Source organism: Grammomys surdaster, unplaced genomic scaffold, assembly GCF_004785775.1.
Source record: "Grammomys surdaster isolate TR1022 unplaced genomic scaffold, NIH_TR_1.0 752, whole genome shotgun sequence".
Classification (NCBI taxonomy): domain Eukaryota; kingdom Metazoa; phylum Chordata; class Mammalia; order Rodentia; family Muridae; genus Grammomys; species Grammomys surdaster.
In genome coordinates, this window is record NW_021605171.1 from 309,734 (window position 1) to 332,525 (window position 22,792).

Consider the following 22,792-nt stretch of genomic DNA (forward strand, 5'->3'; position numbering starts at 1 on the left):
GAGGGAGGGAGGGAGGGAAATCCTGCTTAACACACTTCAGTTAACAAGAACAGTTAGCCAGAACCAGAACCACAGAAGCTAAGAAGCAAAGTTACTACATTTTGAGACTTTCCCAGAACTATATGGACTTTGATGGATTAGTCCTTTGTTTCAGTTCCCTTTGGCAGGTGATACCATCTAAGAGCTGAGTTTTACAGCCTGAATAGTACTTCCATCATGAAGTCAGTTGTGCTAAGGTCTGGTGACCTACTAAAGTCTGGAGTCCTGTTACAATACTTTGTGTAAATTACAAAGAAAAATTATGGGCATATAATCAATTGCTTATTACTTACCTTGAGTTTTGTTTTGTGAGACAAATTCTTACTATGTAGCCCTGGCTCGCTTGGAACTCACTCAATTCTCACTATGTAGACCTTGGTGGCCTTGAACTCAAAACGATCTGCCTGGTTTTACTTTCTATATGTTGAGATTAAAAATGTCCACTGCTGTGCACAGCTGGAATTTTTATAATATTAATGTGAACATCTAAGTGGTTACTTGTAAAGGTGGGGTATGTGTATATAAGAAGTAGCCTTGTGATTGGCATACTCTTTCAGCTCCTAATAGGGGCAAGGAGGGGTTGTTGGTTTCTTTGTTTGTTTTGATTCAGAGTCTTACTAGTAGTTCTGCCTAGCCTGGAACTAAATATGTAGACCAGGCTGACCTTAGACTCAGAGAACATCCTTCAGCCTTTGCCTCCCCAGTGTTGGGATTAAAGGCTTGAGTCACCACACCCAGCCTCTTAATAGTCCTTCGGTAGCTGATGACACTTAAAAGTGATAAGCTGGTGGCATCCAAGGCCCCAGAGAGCTCTGATACCTACTTTGAGACTATTGTACCCAATACAGAGTTTGAATAATAATCTTCTTGTCTTCTGATAATTGTATTTCTCCATGTAAGAAAATATTTAAAATGGATTCATCTAGCATGTGGTAATTAAAATACCTCTTTTTCTGACTAAGGGCCACAGTAGTGACCCACATGACCCTCTGTTGCCCAGAAATTTTCTTTGCACTATTTAATGTAATTGAAGTAATTTTTGTTATTGTTTTTTCTAGTCAGGGTTTCTCTGTCTCTCTGTTTCCCTGGCTGTCTAGAACTCCCTCTGTAGACGAGGCTGGCCTCGAACTCAGAGGTATGTCTGCCTCTGCCTGCTAAATGCTAGGATTAAAGGCATGGACCACCACGCTCAAAGTAAAATAATATTATCTTAAAATACTTCATGGATTAGATTTTGTTTGCAAAATTCTGATAAGATTTTTCAAATGGTTCACATTTGATATTCAAATTCAAGATAATAAATATGTCTAAATATCTGTAGCCTACATTGTTACATCCCATGGGGCAAGCTACAAGCTACAGAAACTTGGGGCTGATGAATCCTTGTCATTTTACATTGATTAATGACTAACTTAGATGTGCCGAAACGAGTTTTCTTTTCTTATTTCTTTAGCATTTATCTGACAAATTAAAACCTCTCCAAGCCAAACTAGTAACTCTAATACGCTGCAAATAAGCCACCAGACACTGTGAGGTTGGTGTGTTCAGAGCAGAGCAGGCACTCAGAGAGCTGAAAGGTGTCTCAGCTCTCCCTGCCTGCTTCCTTTCAATGCCTGCATCTTGCTTTTCTAGTTTGATCTTTCTGTGGGCTGTCCTGTACTCTGCTCTTACTTTAAGCTCTGTGGTTTACACCCCTTACCACTCTTCTGTCATCAGTTTCCCTTTGAAACACCAACTGATGCAAACCCAAACGTGTGAAGTTTTTTTCTAACACTTCTTCTCTTTAACCCTTTTAAGTGTCTAGTCACACGTAACACACTTTACTCTCTGAAACTGTGAATGATTTATGGTTCTTTTTCTGTAGTCTCAGCTTCTAAAAACTGGGAGGAGCATGGTATCCCCTGGTGGCCCAGGCGTGGTTATGGGTGTCATTCCACCTTCGTGAAGACTCTCTTCTTTCCACTGTGCCCCTTCCTTTGCTGTTACATTTGACTCCAGTCATGATCACTAAGGAAGTGGAGAAGAAAACCATGTCACTTAGTGAGCAACAGTCCCTAATTCAGCATCCATCAAAAGCAGTCGTGACTCTGGGGGATCGAAGCTATATTTTCTTTCTAATAAGTGAAAACTCATGAATTTGAACTCAGAAGTCTCCAGACCTGTAACACTCACCACTCACAGCACCTAGCAGGAGGCTCCACCATGATGAATAGGTCTTCTGTATATGTGACTCTCTTCTCACTTGTTTTACTGCTCCTCATCTCAGTTAATTTGGGGACTTAACTGAGGAGGCATAGAATGCTTATCTTCAGTCTAGAGTGACAAAGAAGTACTTCATGTCATGGTGACAACACAGATGAGTGAATGCTGTCCAAGAGAGAGATTCAGAGGCCCATTCAAGCCACATGTCCCCACACTGCAAAGCTAGGAAATTCATTCATTTATTAATTCATTCATTCGTTAATTCATTCATTCGTATGTTATACTAACCTATTATCACCATTAAGATGGATGTGAACAATCATATACTAGAGTTATTCTAACATCTCAGATAACAAACCTTCTATCACAGTGAAGCTTGGGAGTTTGCAAACAGTTTATCTGTAGATACAGAAAGTTAATACTTGTAGCTTTGTATATTATATAGTCTCTACAATTATTAAAAGTTGTTCTTGAGGTTTCTGTGCCATCATTTGCATCAACTAAAGATGTGGCTGCGTTCCAAAAAAAAACTCCATGTATGAATATCAAGGTTTGGATATTACAAAGTTTCCATGTGTTACTAAAAATTATATTTCTCATTTTGTAACCATTTAAAAATGCCAAACTATTATTATTGTTTGCTAGTGTACAAAAGTAGACACCAGGCTGGATTTGGCCCACAAATCATGCTTCTCAACCCCTAGAATAAGCTCAAAGTTTATCATGATTCTATCTCTTTGCCTAAGGCTGAAGAAAATGAGAATGAAGGGCTCTGTATGGTACTAAAAGGATTCACGTGCAAATATTTCATTAGGGAAGAAGATATAATCAGAATCCCAACCTTTGCCCCTTTTTTGACCTTCCTTAAGTTTGTCCCTGAGGAGGAAAATACCTGTGCATTATTTAATAAATGGTGGCCAGCCCACTACTGGAAAGTGTTTTTCCTTGAAATAGAAAGCATAGCCTTGAAAAAATGAGTTTGCACCAGGAACTACACCAGGTGATAGGACATAATGCCAACCAGTCAGAACTTTAGACTCCAAGAGTTGCAATTTATCTTGAAAGGCTAGAGCAAACTTCCTGGAGCAGCCAAGGCCAAGGTGAAACACAACACCCAAGAGGAATCTAGGAGCCTTCTTACATTTCTTCCCTGCTATAAACTCAAGTTCATCTTCCCACAAAACCCATATAATGAAGCCCTGATCCCTGATGGGATAAAATTAGGAGATGAGACTTTTAAAAAATTATTTTATTTATATACATTTCAAATGTTATCCCCCTTTCCGGTCCTCCCTCTGCAAGCCCCCCATCCTAGTCCCCCTTCCCTTTGCCTCTAAGCGGGTACTCTTCCACACACACCCACTCCTGCCTCACCCCTTTAGAATCCACTTTCAAAAAGCAGCAAGCCTCTACAGGACCAAGCACCTCCCCTCCCACTGATGCCAGATAAGGCCATCCTCTGCTACATATGTAGTGGGAGCCATGGACCCACCCATGTATATTCTTTGATTGGTGGTTTAGACCCTGAGAGCTCTGTGGGGCCCGTTTAGTTGATATTGTTGTTCTTCCTATGGGGTTGCAATCCCCTTCAGTCCTTCCCCTAACTCTTCCATTGGGGTCCCCAGGCTCAGTCCAATAGTTGTCTGTGAGTATCTGCATCTATCTTAGTCAGGTCCTGACAGAGCTTCTCAGAGGACAGCCATACTAGGCTCCTGTCTGTAAACAGTTCTTGGCATCAGCAGTAGTATTGGGGTTTGGTGTCTGCAGATGGGATGGATTCCAAGTGGGATAGTCTCTGGATGGTTTTTTCTTCAGTCTGTGCTCCATTTTTTTGTTCCTGCATTTCCTTTTGACAGGGACAACTCTGGGTTAAAATTTTTGAGATGTGTGGGTGACCCCATCCCTCAACTGGAGACTATACCTATCTACTGGAGGTGGTCTCTTCAGGTTCTATCTCACCTCTGTTGGGTATTTCAGTTAATGTCATCTCCACTGGGTCCTGGAACCATCTCACATCCCTGGTGTCTGGGACTTTCTAGGGGTTCCGCACATACCTCACCCCCACTGCTACATATTTCTATTCATTCTCCAGGCCCTCTGGACTTCTCTTCTGTCTCTTCCCATACCTGATCCTGCCACCCCTTTCCTCCCACACACACACACCCTGCTCCCCTCTCCCTTCTCCCACCCAGATCTCTCCCTCCCTCTACCTCCTGTGATTATTTTGTTCCCCCTTCTAAGTAGGATTGAAGCATCCACACTTTGGCCTTTCTTCTTGTTAAGCTTCATATGGTCTGTAAATTGCATTCTGAGATTTGGACTAATATCCACTTATCAGTAAGTATGTCCTTTGAGTCTGGATTACCTCACTCAGGATGATATTTTCTAGTTCCATTCATTTGCCTGCATGAAGTCATTGTTTTTAATAAATGAGTAGTATTCCATTGTTTAGATGTACCACAATTTCTGTATTCATTCTTCCATTGAAAGACATTTGGGTTGTTTCCAGCTTCTGCCTATTATAAATAAGGCTGCTATGAACATAGTGGAACATATGTCCTTGTTATATGTAGGAGAATCTTTTGGGTATAGGCCCAGTAGTGGTATAGCTGGGTCTTCAGCTATAGGAGTTCTCTGATAGAATTTTTGGGGTCATTTATATATAATATATCATCCACAAATAGTAAAACTTTGACTTCCTCCCTTCCAAAGTGTATACTTTTGACCTCCTTTTGTTGTCTAATTACTATAGCTAGAACTTTGAATACTATATTGAATAAATAGGGAGAGAGTAGGCAGCCTTGTTTTGTTCCTGATTTTAGTGAGATTGCTTCAAGTTTTCTCTCCATTTAATTTGATGTTAGCTGTTGGTTGGCTGTATATTGCTTTTATTGTGTTTAGGTATGGACCTTGAATTCCTAATCTCTCCAAGACTTTTATCATGAAGGTGTGTTGTATTTTGTCAAAGGCTTTTTTCAGCATCTAATGAGATGGTCATGTGATTTTTTTCCTTTCAGTGTTTTTATATAATGGATTACATTGATGGATTTCCGAATATTGAACCATAACTGCATCCCTGGAATGAAGCCTACTTGATCATGATGAAGGATCATTTTGATGTGTTCTTGGATTCAGTTTTTGAGAATTTTATTGAGTATTTTTCCACTGATATTCATAAGCAAATTTGGTCTGAAGTTCTCTTTCTTTCTTTGATTTTTGTGTGATCTAGGTAACTGTGTAACTTGGGCTTCATAGAACAAATTAAGTAGTGTTCCTTCTGTTTCTGTTTTGTGAAATAGTTTGAAAAGTATTGGTATTAGTTCTTTGAAGATCTGATACAATTCTGCTCTAAAATCATCTAGCCCTGGGCTTTTTTTTTTCTTTTTCTTCTTTTTTTTTTTTTTTTTGGTTGTTGTTGTTATGAGACTTTTAGTGACTGCTTATATTTCCTTAGGGGTTATAGGACTGTTTAGATGGTTTATCAGATCCTGATTTAACTTTGGTACCTAGTATCTGTCTAGAAAATCATCCATTTCATCTAGATTTTCCATTTTTGTTGAGTATAGGCTTTTGTAGTAGATCTAATGATTTTTTTAGTTTCTTCAGTTTCTGTTGTTATGTCTCCCTTTTCATTTCTGATTTTTTTAAACCAAACAAACTGTGCCCTTTAGTTAGTCTAAGGATTTAACTATCTTGTTGATTTTCCCAAAGAACCAGCTCTTAGTTTTGTTGATTCTTTGTATAGTTGTCTTTGTTTCTAATTGGTTGATTTCAGGCCTGAGTTTGATGATTTCCTCCTGTCTTCTCCTTTTGAGTGTTTTTGCTTCTTGTTCTAGAGCTCAGATGTGCTGTTAAGTTAGTAATGTAGGATCTCTCTGATTTCTTTATGAAGGCACTCAGTGCTATGAATTTTCCTCTTGGAACTGCTTTCATTGTGTCCCATAAGTTTAGATATGCTGTGCCTTCATTTTCATTAAATTCTAGAAAGCCTTTAATTTCTTTATTTCTTCCCTGACCAAGTTATCATTGAGTAGTTCCATTTCCATGAGTATGTGGGCTTTCTGTTGTTTTTATTGTTATTGAAGACTAGCCTTAGTCCATGGTGATGTGATAGAATGCATGGGATAATTTCAATCTTCTTGTATCTGTTAAGTCTTATTTTGTGTCCAATTTTAAGGTCAACTTGGGAGAAGGTACCATGAGGTGCTGAGAAGAAGATATATTCTTTTGATTTAGGGTGAAATATTCTGTAGATATCTGTTAAATCCATTTGTTTCCTAACTTCTGTTAGTTTTACTGTGTCTGTGTTTAGTTTCTGCTTCAATGAACTATCCATTGTGAGAGTGAGGTGTTTACATCTCCCACTATTATTGTGTGAGGTTCAATGTGTGTTTTGGGGTTTAGTAAAATTTCTTTTACAAATGTGGATGCCCTTGAATTTGGGGCATAGATGTTCAGAATTGAATGCTCATCTTGGTGGATTTTTCCTTTCATGAGTATGAAGTGTCTTTCCTCATCTCTTTTAATAACTTTTGGCTGAAAGTCTATTTTGTTGGACATTAGAATGGCTACTCCAGCTTGTTTCTTGGGACCATTTGATTAAAAATGTTTTTCCGGAGCTGGAGAGATGGCTCAGCAGTTAAGAGCACTGACTGCTCTTCCAGAGGTCCCGAGTTCAACTTCCAGCAACCGTTGTTGTTGCTGTTGTTTTTGTTGTTGTTGTTGTTTTAACTCTTGTGCTGTCTTTCTCTTCTCAGGTTCATCTGTAATCTCATTGAAAGTAGGGGAACAATATTAGCACTTCCAGATCCAACACTTATCTCAAATACTGTCACATTTCCAATATGTTCTTAGCCTTGTCATAGCTTCCCATTGGTAGCACTGTCCTGGGCTATGCATTTCTCAGCCATGTGTCTCTAAACAACATCTAGCTTACCTTGTTTGTGCTTTATGGAAGTTGCATTCTCTGTACAACTCACTTTTCCTGTCAGTATCCTAACAATTCCTTCATTGTAGGATGGGTGAATTACATGAGAAAACTAGAAAACTTTGTTCCTTCACCATTTTCTCACATATAATTATGTCTCCAGAAAAATAAAAAAGCAACAACCTCTTGACTTGGGATGCTACGAAATGCAATGATATGAGTGCAGAGAAGTTGCCTTTAGACATGGTGACTTGGACAGCCACACAGTCAGTGTATATGGAAAAAGGGATTTCATACAGTGTGGGTTGGGAGTAAATATGAAGTGAGGAAGTGAAGACAGCAACAATTTTTACCTCTTTTCCAAAAATTCAGTGAAAGCAAAAATGTGGGGCAGTAGCTGTAAAGCATATGGTACTAAGAAACTCTGGTTTTTCTCTTGGGGATCAGACACAATACAGTTTATGTGTAAAACCATGACAAGAGTCCCAGGGAGGGGCCATGTATAATGCAGCAAAGGCAGTCTGAGTCCTGTGCAGAAAGAGAACACCACTAAAACTTCATTTGTATTCGTTCTTGAGTTTGTGGAGGGGACATAACTACAGAATTTGATTTCTAGTCTATAATAATCTGTTAGGTACTGGACCTTTAGCAAGCAATCCAGTGAGTAACGCCTTCAAATTTGTTGCCAATATGTAATTAGCTGAAGGCACTACTGCTGTGAACAAGTCAACTGATTTTGATACGGAACATACCCAGTCCTAATTAAACTGTCAGTGCCTGGACTGTGTAATTTGTGGAATTTGTTCAATATAGCAAACTGCAATGGAAAAAACAGGCTCTTTGGTGATAGCAAGAGTGGCCTCATTTCTCAGCTTTTCCAGTTATCAGCTTTGAGTCTTGTTCATCTGGTTTTGCCAACTTCCTCATCCACAAGTGTGCAGCAGGTGTTACCATGTGAGACATCCATATCAGAAAAGGGCTCAATGAAAACATGTGCATGGCAGTGGCCAAACTTTACCTTGTACTTTGAACTGGTTAGTGTCAGTTGCCTGTACTATTTAATTCTTTGCACCTGGACTATCAGATCTTGTGTCACCCTTTCATGTCCTGAAGAACTAAAAGCATTTCAGAGTCCTTTATGAAAGCTTTACTCATCTTGTAGTCCTCACTGCAAGAGCTATGTTACACCTAGTGGGGAAAGAAAGAGGAAAAAGGGCTTTAGAAAGAAAAAAAAAACACAAGTAGATGGTTATGAGAAGAGGGAGAGAGGAAGAGAGGGTAAGGGAGAGATGTGGGAGAGAGGGAAGGAAGAAAGGGGGAGGGAGGGAAAGAAGTGGGGGTGGGGGGTTACAAAGGGAAAGAACAGTCACAGAAGAGGCCCAGAGCCCCGCATGATGGGGAATGCAGGTTTTATAGAGAAGTCACAAGTGTTTTTAGAGCCAAGTTATTGCACAGTGCAAACCATCCCAGACTGGGCAATGGAATTAAACAGACTCATGCTCAAAGCCTGACTTCCATAATTATTAATTCACAGCAACTCAGTTTTCAAATGAGAAAATGGCTTCATAGAATGTATTAGGTAGCATTCTTTCTGTTTCTGTTTTATGGAATAGTTTGACAAGTATTGGTATTAAGCAACAGTTAAGTTTCCTGGCAATTTACCTTGCAACTGCATTATGCTCGATTCTCAAGACAGCTGCAATGACAGAGTTATTGTCTGTCAACTTTGTTTGACAGATGAGGAAATCCACTAAAGGGCATATTTGTTAAAGTTAGTGCAGCAGCATTTTGTGGTACATAGCCTAGCTTCTTGGTAATCCTTGCACTAAATATAGTCCCAGCCGGAAATGAGAAGAATAAAAGTTGGTGCTGAGAAGAGCCCACAGACCCTTTAGGCAGTGCTAGCACAGGGCTGCCCCAGCTTGGCTTCCTTTTTCCACTGCTAGTCTCTCCCCAGCTGTTTTAGCTTTTGTTATCCAGGTAGGTAGTAGGTGTTAATAGTTTATAAATTTTGTTCTGGTTGAGAGGAACTTTATTCCAGAAGGAACACCAGTGTAGCCTCACCTCAAACACACTGAGAGTTTCACTGTGAAGGAAGTTGGGTTGGAGCAACAGTAGCTGAGTTCAGAGGTTGTATTGATTGCACTTCTGGCTTACAGCAAATCTATCAAGTAAAAGAGAACAAATGTGTACACATGTGTGTCCGTGCTCATAAACACACACACACACAGCACAAGGTTGATAGTCTATCACTTTTTAAAGCATGTTTGCCTTTCTCAGATTCATTAATACTATATTCAGCCATTGTCTTATAGCATCAAGTTCATCTTGTGTTTTGACATCAAATACATAGCATTGCCTGGTTTTTTCATTCATTACTGAGCAATGTTTATTATATCCTAGATACTGTCTAGGTACTGTGACTTTTAAGGTAAATAAGATATGCCTTCCCTCCAAGTATATCACACCAAATAACTACTCTTCAGTCTAAGTTTAGGACTGGGGTGAAGATAAGTCTTGACATTTTTATTTGTATTTTATGTCCTTATGATACCTTGATTTTATTTATGTCCTATTTTCCCACATCCTCCCCCAAAAAAGAGAAAGATCTCCATATATACCTTGATTTTTTTTAACTTAAATACCTATGAACAATGAAACATGGGTTAATATATTTTAAAGGTAAGTTAGAAAATAAATTCTCTTCTCAATAGCTTTAATTTTTTTCCTTTTCAAAGTATCCATCTTTTTTTTTTTACTTTTATGCCAAAAAGTAAAAGAAAACAGGAAATGCTAAATCACACTGAAATTGAAATTAGTCTATAATAATTTCCAGAATTTTTCGTTGACTTTTAAAGGTACATATTTACTCTATTGTGTACATATTTATGTGACAATGTGCTTTTCACCCCTTACTCTTGTCAGAGCCTGTTGGGACGTTAGACATCTGGTACATGAAACAAGACATCGACTATGACAGACAGCAGATCTCTCTTTTCTGGAAGGTAAGCTTTCGATGTGAAATTCAAGGAGACTATTAACTTAATAGAGTCTGAGCGTATGTCCTTATGCTTCTACTGTGATTTTGAAATTGTACACTGGGAACACGGGAGCTCAGACAATTCCATGATACCTGCTCTAATGTCCTCAGCCCTCACCCCTCTTCTGTGCCCAGCATTTCTGCCTCTAAATTATACTTTCCCCTTTAGCTGCCACTCTTTCAAAACTGTGCTCAGCACAGACTTTCCGTCCTGTTGAGTCATCCTTGGGGAACAAAAGATGAGAAAGTTGTGGGTGTGGATGTTCGGGAATTTTTCCCACAGCTATTGAAAGAGCAAAGGTTTTAAGTTGTCAAAAATAACCTAAAGTGGTATTGGAAAGCAAGCACTCCTCAGTGGTAAAACAGGAACAACAGAACACAGAATGCTGCCTTTCTTATGAAGAGTCAAAGATGCACCTGAGCTGAAAGTCTCCAGTACCACCTCATTTATCTCCTACAAGCCAGGTGAGTTAGGCACTAGATATGCAGCTACCAGATGAAAATCCAAGTGTCCAGGGAAGGCAGTGCATCCCTAGGGTCATCCAGACACTAGAGATAAGGACTTGAGAGCCTCTCTAAACTTTTATCTGCTGCTTGATGAGTCATCTTTGTTGAGTCAAAACACAGTTTGAACTCAGCTTTGACCTGCTTACCCACAGGACAAGGTTTCCAGGCAAGGTGTTCTATATTTGATTTCCCAAAGCTCCTTCCCAGCTCTCCCCACTGCACGCGTGTGCGCGCGCACACAGACACACACAGACACACAGAGTGTCTGATACAAGAGATTCTATTAAAAAAATAACTTGTTGCATCATGACCAAGCCCTTAACTTCAAAACTATTGATGCAGTTCAAAATGAAGCTGCTTTCAAGAACAGTGCTCAAAGTAAGCTATGCAGAGTGATAACTTGTGAACAAAAACTCCAAACTGGGTGCTGTCCAATGGCACCCAGATGATACCACAATACCACACTGGGGAGAGGGCTAGAGGACATGCATATGAGTTTTCTTCTTTAACAACACAGATGCACACCATAACTGTGAAGAGAGGTACCAAGGAAGTTCAAAGTAGATCTACACTAGCCTGTGAAGACAGTGACAGAGTTGTTATTATTGAATGAAAGGAAATGTGAAATTGTTCTCACACTTTCATAGGGTGTTTACCTTAAAGGAATAAGTAGGTGCTGAGTGGGTGCAGCCCCCACTGAGTATGCAGGTGCAGGTGTTAAGTGTACTCATATGTATATCCTGTGGGTGGGTGGGTGTGTTATGATATTGTGTCATGCATGTGTGAGTGTGTTTGTACATATATAAGAGATGAGTGTGAACATAGAAGTTTGTATATGTAAGGTAGCGATCCTGTGAGCATGTAGGTAGGAATGACGTGTGTATGTGAGTGAGTCAGGATGTTAGAGGGTAGGTTTAGGTATGTGTGCAGAGGACGGTCTAAAGTGTGTGGATGTGTGGGTGGGTGAGTGGGTGGGTATGTACCTGTGTGGATGAGTGGATGTGTGTCTGTGTAGGTGTATGGATGTGTGCCTGTGTAGATGTGTACCTGTGTGGGTATGTAGAGTGTGCCTGTGTGGATGTATGCCTGTGTAGGTGTGTGGTTGTATGCCTATGTGGGCACTCAGATGGGAAAGACTTCACTTCTTCATTGAGTTTCCACAGTTCATCACTTTCTCGTGTCTCAGTTTCTCCTGAAGACTTCATTTCTTTAAAAATAATATCTTGTACTTTGTAATATTTAAAAATTTATTATCACATGTGTGCACATGCACAGATGTATCCATAGAAATCAGAAGACTTTGTAGAATCAATTCTTCTCTTCCACCATATGGGTCACAGGGTTCAAACTCAGGTCCTCAGCCTTGGGACTAGTGCCTTTTCCTGATAACACCATTTCACTGGCCCAATATCCTGTAAGTTTTTAGCCATAGCTATTTTTAAAAGTGTTATCTATTGTGAAACCCAAGCATTTGATATAATCTAAGAAATATATGAAATGCAGTGCAGAAGAAATGCTGCAAGATCTATGGCAGGCTCTGCAGCATGGCCCCTTCACTAGGGACATCCTCCCAGCCCCTGCCTACTGGACAAGGCTTCATGCCATTTGCTCTGCTTTCATACCTGCTCACTGTGACTCCCTGTGTGCTTTTCTCCCAGGATAATACACCATGAATCCTTTAAAGGAAAGCTACCTTCAATGTGTGGGTTTATATGAGGACTAAAAGAAATATGGCAATGTGATAAAATCGCATTGTCCTTTATACTTGCCTCTTGATTTCTTCAGTCTTGATCAAAAAATCATGTTTGAGGCCAATTGATGTGGAAGAGTGATGTCTGTGTCCAAATGAATCTCTGCTCACTCATGAACTCATCCATTGTGCCACTGAAACAAGCAAGCATAGCTTTTCAGATCAATACACTTGCTACCTGGTAGGATGTGGAAGCCCTACAGTCCTTAAGTCCTGAAGTTCACAGGCCAGCAGGGGAACAGACATAGACGCAGGGTGACAAAGAAGAGTTCAAGAGCTAACCAAGAGATTCTGGTCAATCACCCAAGAGAGCACGAATAAATACTAAGAAGCCGTTGGAGGGATGCCACAGCCATTGAGGCTAGAGCTAGCCCCAGAAGCAAGAGTTTCTGAGGACAGGGGTGAGAGGTCATTTGTTGAGAGACCTGGAACTGAAACTTCATTATGAAAAGTATTACTTTAGTGAACCATTGTCATGTAAGCAATATCTTAGTGAACCACTGTTCTGTATAAATGGAGGATAAGCCACTAATAGGAGCCACACATGTGCTTTAAAATGTTCTTCTAGCCATACTTACTTATTTTGATTTGAGATTTAGTTTCAGGGGATTGTATTGTTGTTTGTTTGTTTGTTTGTTTGTTTAAGACAGGGCTTCAAGTTGACCTTCAATGCACTCTGGAATCCAGGGTTGCTTAGAACTTGAAGCAATTCACTTGACAAAGGTTTTGAAATGCTGAGATTACAGACCTTCTCAAAACAACAATGACAACAAACAAAAATCAACAGCAAGAGCAACTGTGAAATATTGGTTTTACTGCAGGATTCCAAGCTCTCCTCTTTCCTCTCCAGTCCTTGCCCTCTCACTTACCAACATTTCTAAAGACATTTATCTTGGAGAGAAAAGGCTGTTCTTCCCCAACTGCTAATTACATATTATTCCAGCTAAAAGGTAGGGGGTTCTGGTTAGGGAGCAGAAAGTGGCCAAAGACAAAAATTGATGCCATTGAGGGCAGAGAGTTAACCAAACTAGAAAGCAGAAGCAGAAGAGGAGATAGTTTTCTTTCATAAAAGGCTTCCATGCTTAATAGCATTTCTAGCTGCAAAGTGAGATAGAAATCATGACACCAGAGCAACACCCATGAGATTTCATTCTTGAGTCAATCATCTCACAAGCAGAGCACCCTGGATAGAGCTCATATAAGTGCTAGCTGGTCCAGCTAAGTGTCTATCTTCTAGTATAAAGAAAGCTGTGCTACCTGGTTCAACTTCTGTCATGTGGTGTGTGTGTGTGTATATGAGTCTGTGTGTGTATGTCTATGTGTATATATCTGTGGTATACGTATGTGTAAGTAATGTATGTGTGTGTGCTATGTGTGTTATAATTTTTTAGTTTATTTTGGCTATTTCATATACATACATAATATAGTTATTTAATGTCATATATGTACACAATGTACTTTGCCAAGAATCACACCCATTATCCTCTGTTGCCTACCTCTTGCCCTACACACACACACACACACACACACACACACACACGCACACTGAACTGCTTACTTCTTTTTTAACTAGTTCTGATCCCACTTTCATGTCTTTTTTCATGTGTTTGTGACCCACTGGGTTCAATTGAGCTTGTATACATGAGCATGGGTAAAGTGGTATTTACTGGAGGTTGTGCAATTTACAGTGGCTACACCACTGAGAAAAATGACACCCCTGCCATAGCAACCCACTCAAGATCAAAAGCTCCTCAAGGAGGGGTAAGTACTCACCAGTATCCTCTATCCTTGATGGAATGCTGATGGGCTTAATCTTACTCACATGTGTTCAGATAACTACAGCTACTGTGGTTTTATAATCAGTGATACACCTACTCCAACAAGATTATACCTCCTAATAGCGCCACTCCCTGGGCCAAGCATATACAATCACATATACCATCACAGAAGGTCTTTCCATCTTCTGGTGTATTCTTCAATTTCTTTCTTCAATGTTTTAAAGTTTTCATTGTAAAGGTCTATTCTTTCCTTCCTTGAATTTATTCCTAGATGAGTTTGATGGCTTTTATTTATTTTGTTTCTGAAGCTGAGTGGATTATTTTCCTGATTTTTTTTCTCACCATGATTCCCATTAGTATATAGGAAGATGCCTTAGATACGGTTTTATTACTGTGAAGAGATACCAAGACCAAGATAACTCTAATAAAGAGAAACATTTTATTGGGTCTGGCTTACAGTTTCATAGATCCATTTCATAGGTCCATTATCATGGCAGGAAGGATGGCAGTGTGCAGACAGACATGGTGCTGGAGAAGCTGAGAGTTCTACATCTTGATCTTCAGGCAGCCAGGAGAAAACTCTTCCAGACTGGGAGGAGCTTGAGCATTAGGAGACCTCAAAGCCCACCCCCACACTGAAACTCTTCCTCCACAAGGCCACACCTCCTAATAGTGCCACATCCCATGGACCAAGTCTTCAAACACATGAGTGCATAGGGGCCAAACCTATTCAAACCACCATAGATTTTTATATGTTTATTTTGTATCCAACCACTTTATTGAAAATGTTTATCAGCTTCAGGAGTTTTTCTTGTAGAGTCTTTATCTTATGTACTGAACTATATTATCTCAAATAAAGAACTTTTTAATTCTTCCTTTTCTATTTCTAGTTACTTTCATTGCCTTCTCTTGACTATTACTCCAGCTATGAGTTGAAGATACCCTTGCTCATGATCTTATTGGCTTGCATATGCAACCTTTACCATGTTGAGATTTACTTTTTCTCTCTCTCAGTATTCTCAGGAGCTTTAAATGCTTTTTCTGCATCTATAGTGATCGTGTAATTTCTTTCCTTAGCATGTATTGGACAATCATTGCACCACTAGTATAAAGCCAACTTGATCATGACTAATAACATTTTTGTTGTGTTCTGTTTATAAATATTTTGTTGAGAATTTTTACATTTATGTTCATCAGAGAGATTGTTATACAGTTGTCACATATTTTTTTTAAATTCAAATCTCTCTTTTTTTTAGATTTATTTATTTATTATATATGCATACACTGTAGCTGTCTTCAGACACACCAGAAGAGGGCATCAGATCTCATTACAGATGGTTGTGAGCCACCATGTGGTTGCTGGGATTTGAACTCAGGACCTCTGGAAGTGCAGTCAGTGCTCTTAACCACTGAGCCATCTCTCCAGCCCTGTCACATACTTTCTTTTGTTGCTTTGTCTTTACCTGCTGTTAGTATTAAAGTAAACTGACTTTATAAAGAGTTTAGAATCCTTCTTTCTCTTCCATTTTACATAATAATTTTAAAAATATTGGTTGTAATTCTTCTTTAAGGCCTTGTAGGATTCTACAATGAGTGAATACGGACCTGGGCTTCTTTTTATTATGGCTCTGTTTTCATTGCTTCTTATAGGTCTGTTTAAATTAGATCTCTTATCTTGATTTAAGTTTTGTAATTCATAGACATCTAGAAAGTTATCTATTTCCCCTTTTTTCCCAATCTGGTGGGATGTAGCTTTTAAAGATATATCCTTATGATTTTCTGCATTTCGTTGGTATTTCTTGCAATGTCTTCTTTTCTTCTCTAATCCTGTTATTTGAATTTTTCTTTCTTTTGATTAATTTGACTAAATTTTTTGTTATCACTTATCTTTTCAAATAACCAACTCTATTGATTCATTTTTTAATATCTCAACATTAGAATTTATTGGATGTTGAAGTAATATTTTGACTATATTAGGCTTAAAAATTACTGTATTAAGGTTAATCTCACCAATTTCTTTTTAATAGAGTATCTTTTATTTATTCTTTGAAATTTTCTTACGGGCTGGAGAGATGTCTCAGTAGTTAAGAGCACTGACTGCTCTTCCAGAGGTCCTGAGTTCAATTCCCAGTAGCCACATGGTGGCTCACAACCATCTGTAATGAGATCTGATGCCCTCTTCTGGTGTGTCTGAAGATAGTGACAGTGTACTCATAGGAATATAGTAAATAAATAAATATTTTTTTAAAAAAAAGAAATTTTCTTACATGTAAACAGTGTATCACAATCTTATCAGTCCTTAAGTCTCCTTTCCCACTTCTGCCAGGAACCCATCACATCTCTCTCCCCACTTCATGTTCTATCCTGTTCTATCCTTTTTTTTTTTTTTTTGTAATCCAATAAATCCACTATTGACTGATATTGTTGGCTTGAGGTTGATCCTGTACATGTCTTGTGCAGGTCACTACAATGAGTTCATGAGTGCAATGCCCATATTGTAGTCAGAAGACAGAATTTCACAGTATTCATCCCCATCCACTGGATTTTATATTCTTTCTATATCCTCTTCTGCAGTGTTTTCTGAGTCTCGGATATGCAACTGATATAAATGTCCCAATTAGAGTTGAGTACTCAATAGTAACTTGTTTTCAGTACTTTAGCTGCATACCACTGCCAAGAGATACTTCTCTAGACAAGTTTGAATCAGTACTACTCTGTGTTTAAATATTTAGAAGCCAGTTTAACAGCATGTCCATTGAGCAAGATAAGAATAGTAGGGTCTCTCTAGGACCTTTGGCTGCCTCAACCATGGGCTTCTGTCCAGGTTTGCAGTACCAGTGTCTCAAATCTCATCCCCAAGGGGCTGCTTGTCCCATAACCTTCAAGTCACTGTTTCACCAGTGGACATGTCATCCCAACTGGTCTTGTAGCATATAGGGATCACGACTGGGAAACACCATAAATGCCTTTTCTCCACAGCTATGTGCATAGCACCTCCCAACACTATGAACATTGGTCAACAGGGAGCAAGTTTTCAAATCAGTTCCAGTTTGATTTCTCTATGTCCTATAGCAAAGTGTTTTATTTCTTACCACTTAATTCTGGTGAGCAACCAAGAACAATGCCAATAGGCCGTGTTATTTTGGGAGAGTTATTTGGGAGAACTCCTATCCAGTAAACTCATGGGGAAATATCCTGTACTTGGCCCTGAGATTTTTAGTTAATAAATATCTTCTATGGAAACATTACCACCCAGGCAGGGCATCTGTGTTCAAGGTCCTTTTTCAAAAATGTTATATTTTTTAATTAGCCTACAAAGTAGTGGGCTTTGATGGGAGTTTTTCATATATCCTTAGTTTTAGTTAACCTACACACACTCCCTTCTCTTCCCTGTCTCTCTGTATTCGTTTGTTTGTTTTTTTAGGTAGGGTCTCTAGAGCTAGCCTTGGCTAGCCTGTAACTCGCTATGTAGACCAGCTGGCCTCAAACTCATAGAGATGTGCCTGCTTCTCCCTCCAGAGTTCTGGGATCAAAGATGTTTGACATCATATCATATCCAATGTTGAGTTTTTTGAGTTATTTGTAGATCTCTTATCTGACCTATGGCTGGCAAATGTTTTCTCCCATTATATTTTCAGTTATTTGACAGCTGCACAAAGCTTTCTAATTTCGTGAAAACCTAGTTATTTGTCACTTACCATATCTCCTACACAATTGGAATCTTACTCATAAAATCCTATTTTTCTCCTCTGGAGAAAATTTTCAGAGATTTGTGTCTTGAGATCCTTGATCCATTTAGTGTTAATTTTTGTATAAGGTGAGACAATAACTTAGTTTTTTTTTCTTCTTCACATAGATATCCAATTTACCTATACCATTTGTTGAAGAAGCTGTCTTTTTTTCAATATGTATGTATTTTTGGTGGCTTGGTTAAAATTTAGGTGATTATAATTACATGGACTTGTACCTGGGTCCTCTATTCTTTTTCTTTTACAAATTATTTTTTTTGTTTTCAATTATATTTTAAGTATGTGTGTGTGTGTGTGTGTGTGTGTACACTAAGACTGTAATGCTCAGAGAGGCTAGAAGTGAACTTCAGATACTGTGGTGTCTTGAAGGAAAATACCCCTATAGTCTCATTGAGAGTGGCACTATTAGGAGGTATGCTCTTGTTGGAATATATATGGCTTTTTTGGAGGATGTGTATCACTAAGAATGGGCTTTGAGGTTTAAGATACTCAAGCCAGGCCCAAAATGGCATTTTAGGCTTCCTGGCTCCTTCTCTAACACCATGTCTGCCTGCATCCCACCATGATTCCCACGAAAATAAGAATGGACTAAACCTCTGAACCGTAAACTAGCCCCAATTAAATGATTTGCTTTATAAGAGTTGCTGTAGTCATGGCATCTCTTCACAGCAATAGAAACCCTAACTAAGACACATCCCCTAGAGCTGGAGTTACAGGTGGTTGTGAACCACCCATATACATGCTGGAAACAGAATTTGTGTCCTCCACAAAAGCAGTATGTGCTGAGTCATTTTGGCAGACCTCTGGGTCCTCTATTCTATTCTGTTTATTTACATGTCTGTTTTTGTGCCAACACTGTGCTGTTTTTATTACTGTGGCTCCATAAAATACCTTGGAATTAGATTTGGTGATGCCTTGAGCAGGATTTACTTTGCTCAGGATTGCCTTAGCTATCTAGGGTCCTTTTTATACTTTGATATGAATTCCAAGATTATTTTTTCTATTTCTGTGAAGAATGTGACTGGAATTGTTGTTGGGATTGCATTGAATCTTTAGGTTGCTTTGGTAAAATGGTCATTTTACAATATTGTTTAATTCATGAGCATGGAAAAACCTAGTGTCCTTTTCAATTTCTTTCTTAAGTGTTTTAAAGTTTTCACTATAGAGAGAGTGAGAGAGCTTGGGGGGGGGTGAAGGTTCCTACTGTCAGGCCTGATGGCTTTAGTTTGATCCCTGGGACCACATGTTGGAGGAAAGAACTGACTCCCTCCCACAAGTTGGGTACTGGCCACCACAAATAAACTGTACTATGGTCACCTATACTAAACAGGCTTGTGCATACACATAGACACAATAAATAAATAGAATGTAATTTTAAAATTAAATTTTTCACATCCTTGGTCTATCCCTTTATTTTTTTGTGAGATTATTCTCCTTATTTTTTTTTCAGTTTGCTCATCACTGATACATAGGAAAGCTAATGACTTTTGTGTGTTGCTTTTATATCCAGACAATTTCAGTTCTAAATGTTTTCTGATGGAATCTTTAGGGTCTCTTATACATTCAATCTACAAATAGATATACTTTGATTTCTTTCTTTCTTATTTGTACTCCTTTTGTTTTCTTCTTTTGATGTTTCTAGGCTTAGAGTTTTCAAAACTTACTTCAATACAGGTTCTTAAATGCTTCAACCTCCCTTATAACCCACTGACAGAGGATGTGGACCTGCTTAGAATTAGTTCTCTAGGGCAATTCCACACATGAATCAGTAGTGGCAGCCCAGTGTAGTCAGCAAACACCAAACACAAATCAGTAGCAGCAGCTAGATCCAGAAAAAAACCTAGAGGCTCTGCCTTGGTAAGAGTGCTCCTGTTTTCTAGCCCAATCTTCTAGTCTGTGTCTGTTAACTGAGAGATTGAGAGCATTAAGATTCAAGGTTGGTACTGAAATCTGTAAATTAATTCTTGTCACTTAGTGGTTGTGCAGTGCTCAGTGTTCTTAGCCCTATGTAAAGAACAACTGCTAGCATCATTTATCCCACCTACTGTAGCCTTCTGAATATATTTATTCCTCTTCTATCCATAATCTTCCTCCTAATATCCTCTATTTAGCTGGCTTATGCTCATAAATTCCTTTAGCTTGCTTTTTATGGGAAGCTTTTCTTTTTCCTTCAATTATGACAGTTTTGTCAGGTACAGGTAGTCTTGGGTTGGCATCTGTGATCTTTCAAAGCTTTAATATATCTTCACAGTGTTTAGGGCTTTTTGTTGTTTTGGTTTTGAAACAGGGTTTCTCTATAGTCCTGGCTGTCCTAGAACTCGATCTGTAGATTAAGTTGGCCTCAAACTCAGAGATCTGTCCACCTCTGTCACCCAAGTGAAGGGATTAAAGGCATGCATCACCACTATCTGGCTTGTGCTTCTGGCTTTTAAAGTTTCTGGGTTTGCAATGCCTTTGACATGGCTTTCTTCTCTTTCTTCTATCCTCAAAGCACATACATTGACCATCTGAAAATGTCACAAAGATCATGTGGTTTTAAAAATTTGTCACTTGGGCTGAAGAGTTGGCTCAATGCTTTTAAGAATACTGATGGCTCTTGCAGAGGACAGGGGTTTAGTTCCCAGATGTCCCCTTCTTTAAACACAGTTTTAGAAGATCCTTACCTGCTCTGACCTCCCTGGGAACTAGATATGCATATGATATACATAGTATACAAACATGCATGTAAACAAACACTCATAATAAATTTTTTTTTTGGTTTTTCGAGACAGGGTTTCTCTGTGTAGCCCTGGCTGTCCTGGAACTCACTCTGTAGACCAGGCTGGCCTTGAACTCAGAAATCCGCCTGCCTCTGCCTCCTAAGTGCTGGAATTAAAGGTGTGCGCCACCACTGCCCGGCTAAAATAAATCTTATAAATAAAATTTAATCAATTTCTTTAATTGAATGGTATAATCTTATAGCTTGTCTCAAGCCCTGATATTTTGTCCTCCACATGGTCCATTCCTTGGGTGAGGTTTTCCACTGAGATTTTTCTTATTATTTGACTTATTTAATTTTTCATCTCTATTCATTTCTGTGGCTTTTTTCCCGGTATTTCTATTTCTTCATTGAACTTACTTTTGTATATTCTGAAATGACTTCTTTTTTTATTCAAACTGTTTGTAGAAACAAGTTCTCTTGGAATTCACTTAGGAGTTTATTCCTGCCCTCTTCAAATTCATTCTGGAGTTTATTTATGTCCTCTTTGAATTCTTTGAACATATTTATAATTCTGAGGGCTACTTTATCTAGGATTTCACCTAAGTCTCTTTCACTAGGGACCATCACTCTGGGCATGGCAATTCTGGGAGGCAGCATTTTGTCTTGGTTTTTCATGTTGTTTGTCTTTTTGAGTTGAGATTTACACATCTGGATTTAGTTCACTGGTTGTCTTTTGGTTTGAGTGTCTAGTCCACCTATGTTGAGGGATTAGTTGTATCTATGCCTTGGCATTAAGGCAGCTTAGCTGGTTTTGGGTCAGCTATGTGATGTCTGAAGTTTATTCATGTACTGGTGTGTGGTGGGGGGGAGGGGTACACAACCTCTAACCTCACAAATAGATAAGCTATGTCAGCTGGCAAGGGTGATGCCTGAGCAGTGGGAGTGTGGCGTCTGACCTCATGAATCAGCACTCAATGTGATTCTTCAGTATCAAAGGGACAGAATGCCAGAGTCAACTGAGCTTCTAGCCTTTGACCTACAGAGCTAATGTGATCTCTGTGCAGTACTGTGGTAGAAGGGTAGGGCGTTAGGGTCATTGGGAATGCTGGCCTTTGATCTGACAAGCAAGTTGACTCTATGGCAGCTAAAGATGAGGTACTAGTGTCAGCAGGAGTGTCAGCCTCTGATCTGAAAAGCAGCCATGCTTGCTCTCCAGGTGTTGCCTGGGACAGCGGTGAAATTTTGGGTCAGCAGGGGCATTGGCCACTGACCAGATAATAGATGGTTTCTCTTTATGGCTAGGGTTTGGAGTCCTGGGCCAACAAGGGTTCTGGCTGCTCACCTGATCAATCAGGGTCTCAACTCATTTTGTGGCAGTTGAGGGATATGCCAGGGCTAGCAAGAATTCTAACCTCTGACCTAACGAACAAGTTGGGCTCTCTGTGTGTCTCTGTTACAGCTAAATGGTGGTGTGCCTTGTGTATTCTTGAGCAAGGTGTACCTCTTGGTACATATTTTCCTTATGAGTAAACTTCAAGATAATACTAACATGCAGAACATGAGACTATCATGAAGATTCACAAGGTAATTAGGAAAAGCCAGAGCAGCACTCCTGTTATGAGGCAAGCAATGTGCTAACCCATGAGGATATCAGGTGAGCTGATAGCCTGCAGGGGAGGGAGAATACATACATGGAAAATTTCAGTGGAGTGATGCTTAAATTTTTAAAACAAAATTAGAACACGACTGACATACACCCATAGTCCTGACTACTAAAAATGCTGATCCGTGGGGATCAGTGAGCCTAGGAACTTAAGGCTAGCCTGGGCAACACAGTGAGCCCTCATCTCAGTAAAGCAAACCAACAACATGACTGCTTCCTGTTATTTCTGCACTTTGTACTAGAGTTGCTGCATGTTAAGTCATGAATTCTGAAATGAAGGTATTCAGTTTGTGTGGGGGTTTTTGTTTTTGTTGTTGTTTCTATTTTTATTTATTTTAGGTTGTATGCATGTACCATTCACAGTGTGGATGCCTGCTCTCTCCTTCCACAATGTGGGTTTCAGAAATTGAACTTAAGTCATCAGGCTTGTCAGCAG

The 22,792-nt window shown here is 39.2% G+C and overlaps 1 protein-coding gene across 5 annotated transcripts in view; it reads left to right on the forward strand.

The window, feature by feature from the left end:
* Positions 1–22,792, forward strand: part of Il12rb2 (interleukin 12 receptor subunit beta 2) — a 100,264-nt gene that overhangs the window by 42,719 nt on the left and 34,753 nt on the right. For all 5 annotated transcript variants that reach the window (XM_028782437.1, XM_028782441.1, XM_028782439.1 and 2 more), the window contains exon 9: positions 10,094–10,173. In XM_028782437.1, coding sequence (XP_028638270.1) covers positions 10,094–10,173 — 80 coding nt within the window. The remainder of the gene's footprint in view (positions 1–10,093; positions 10,174–22,792) is intronic.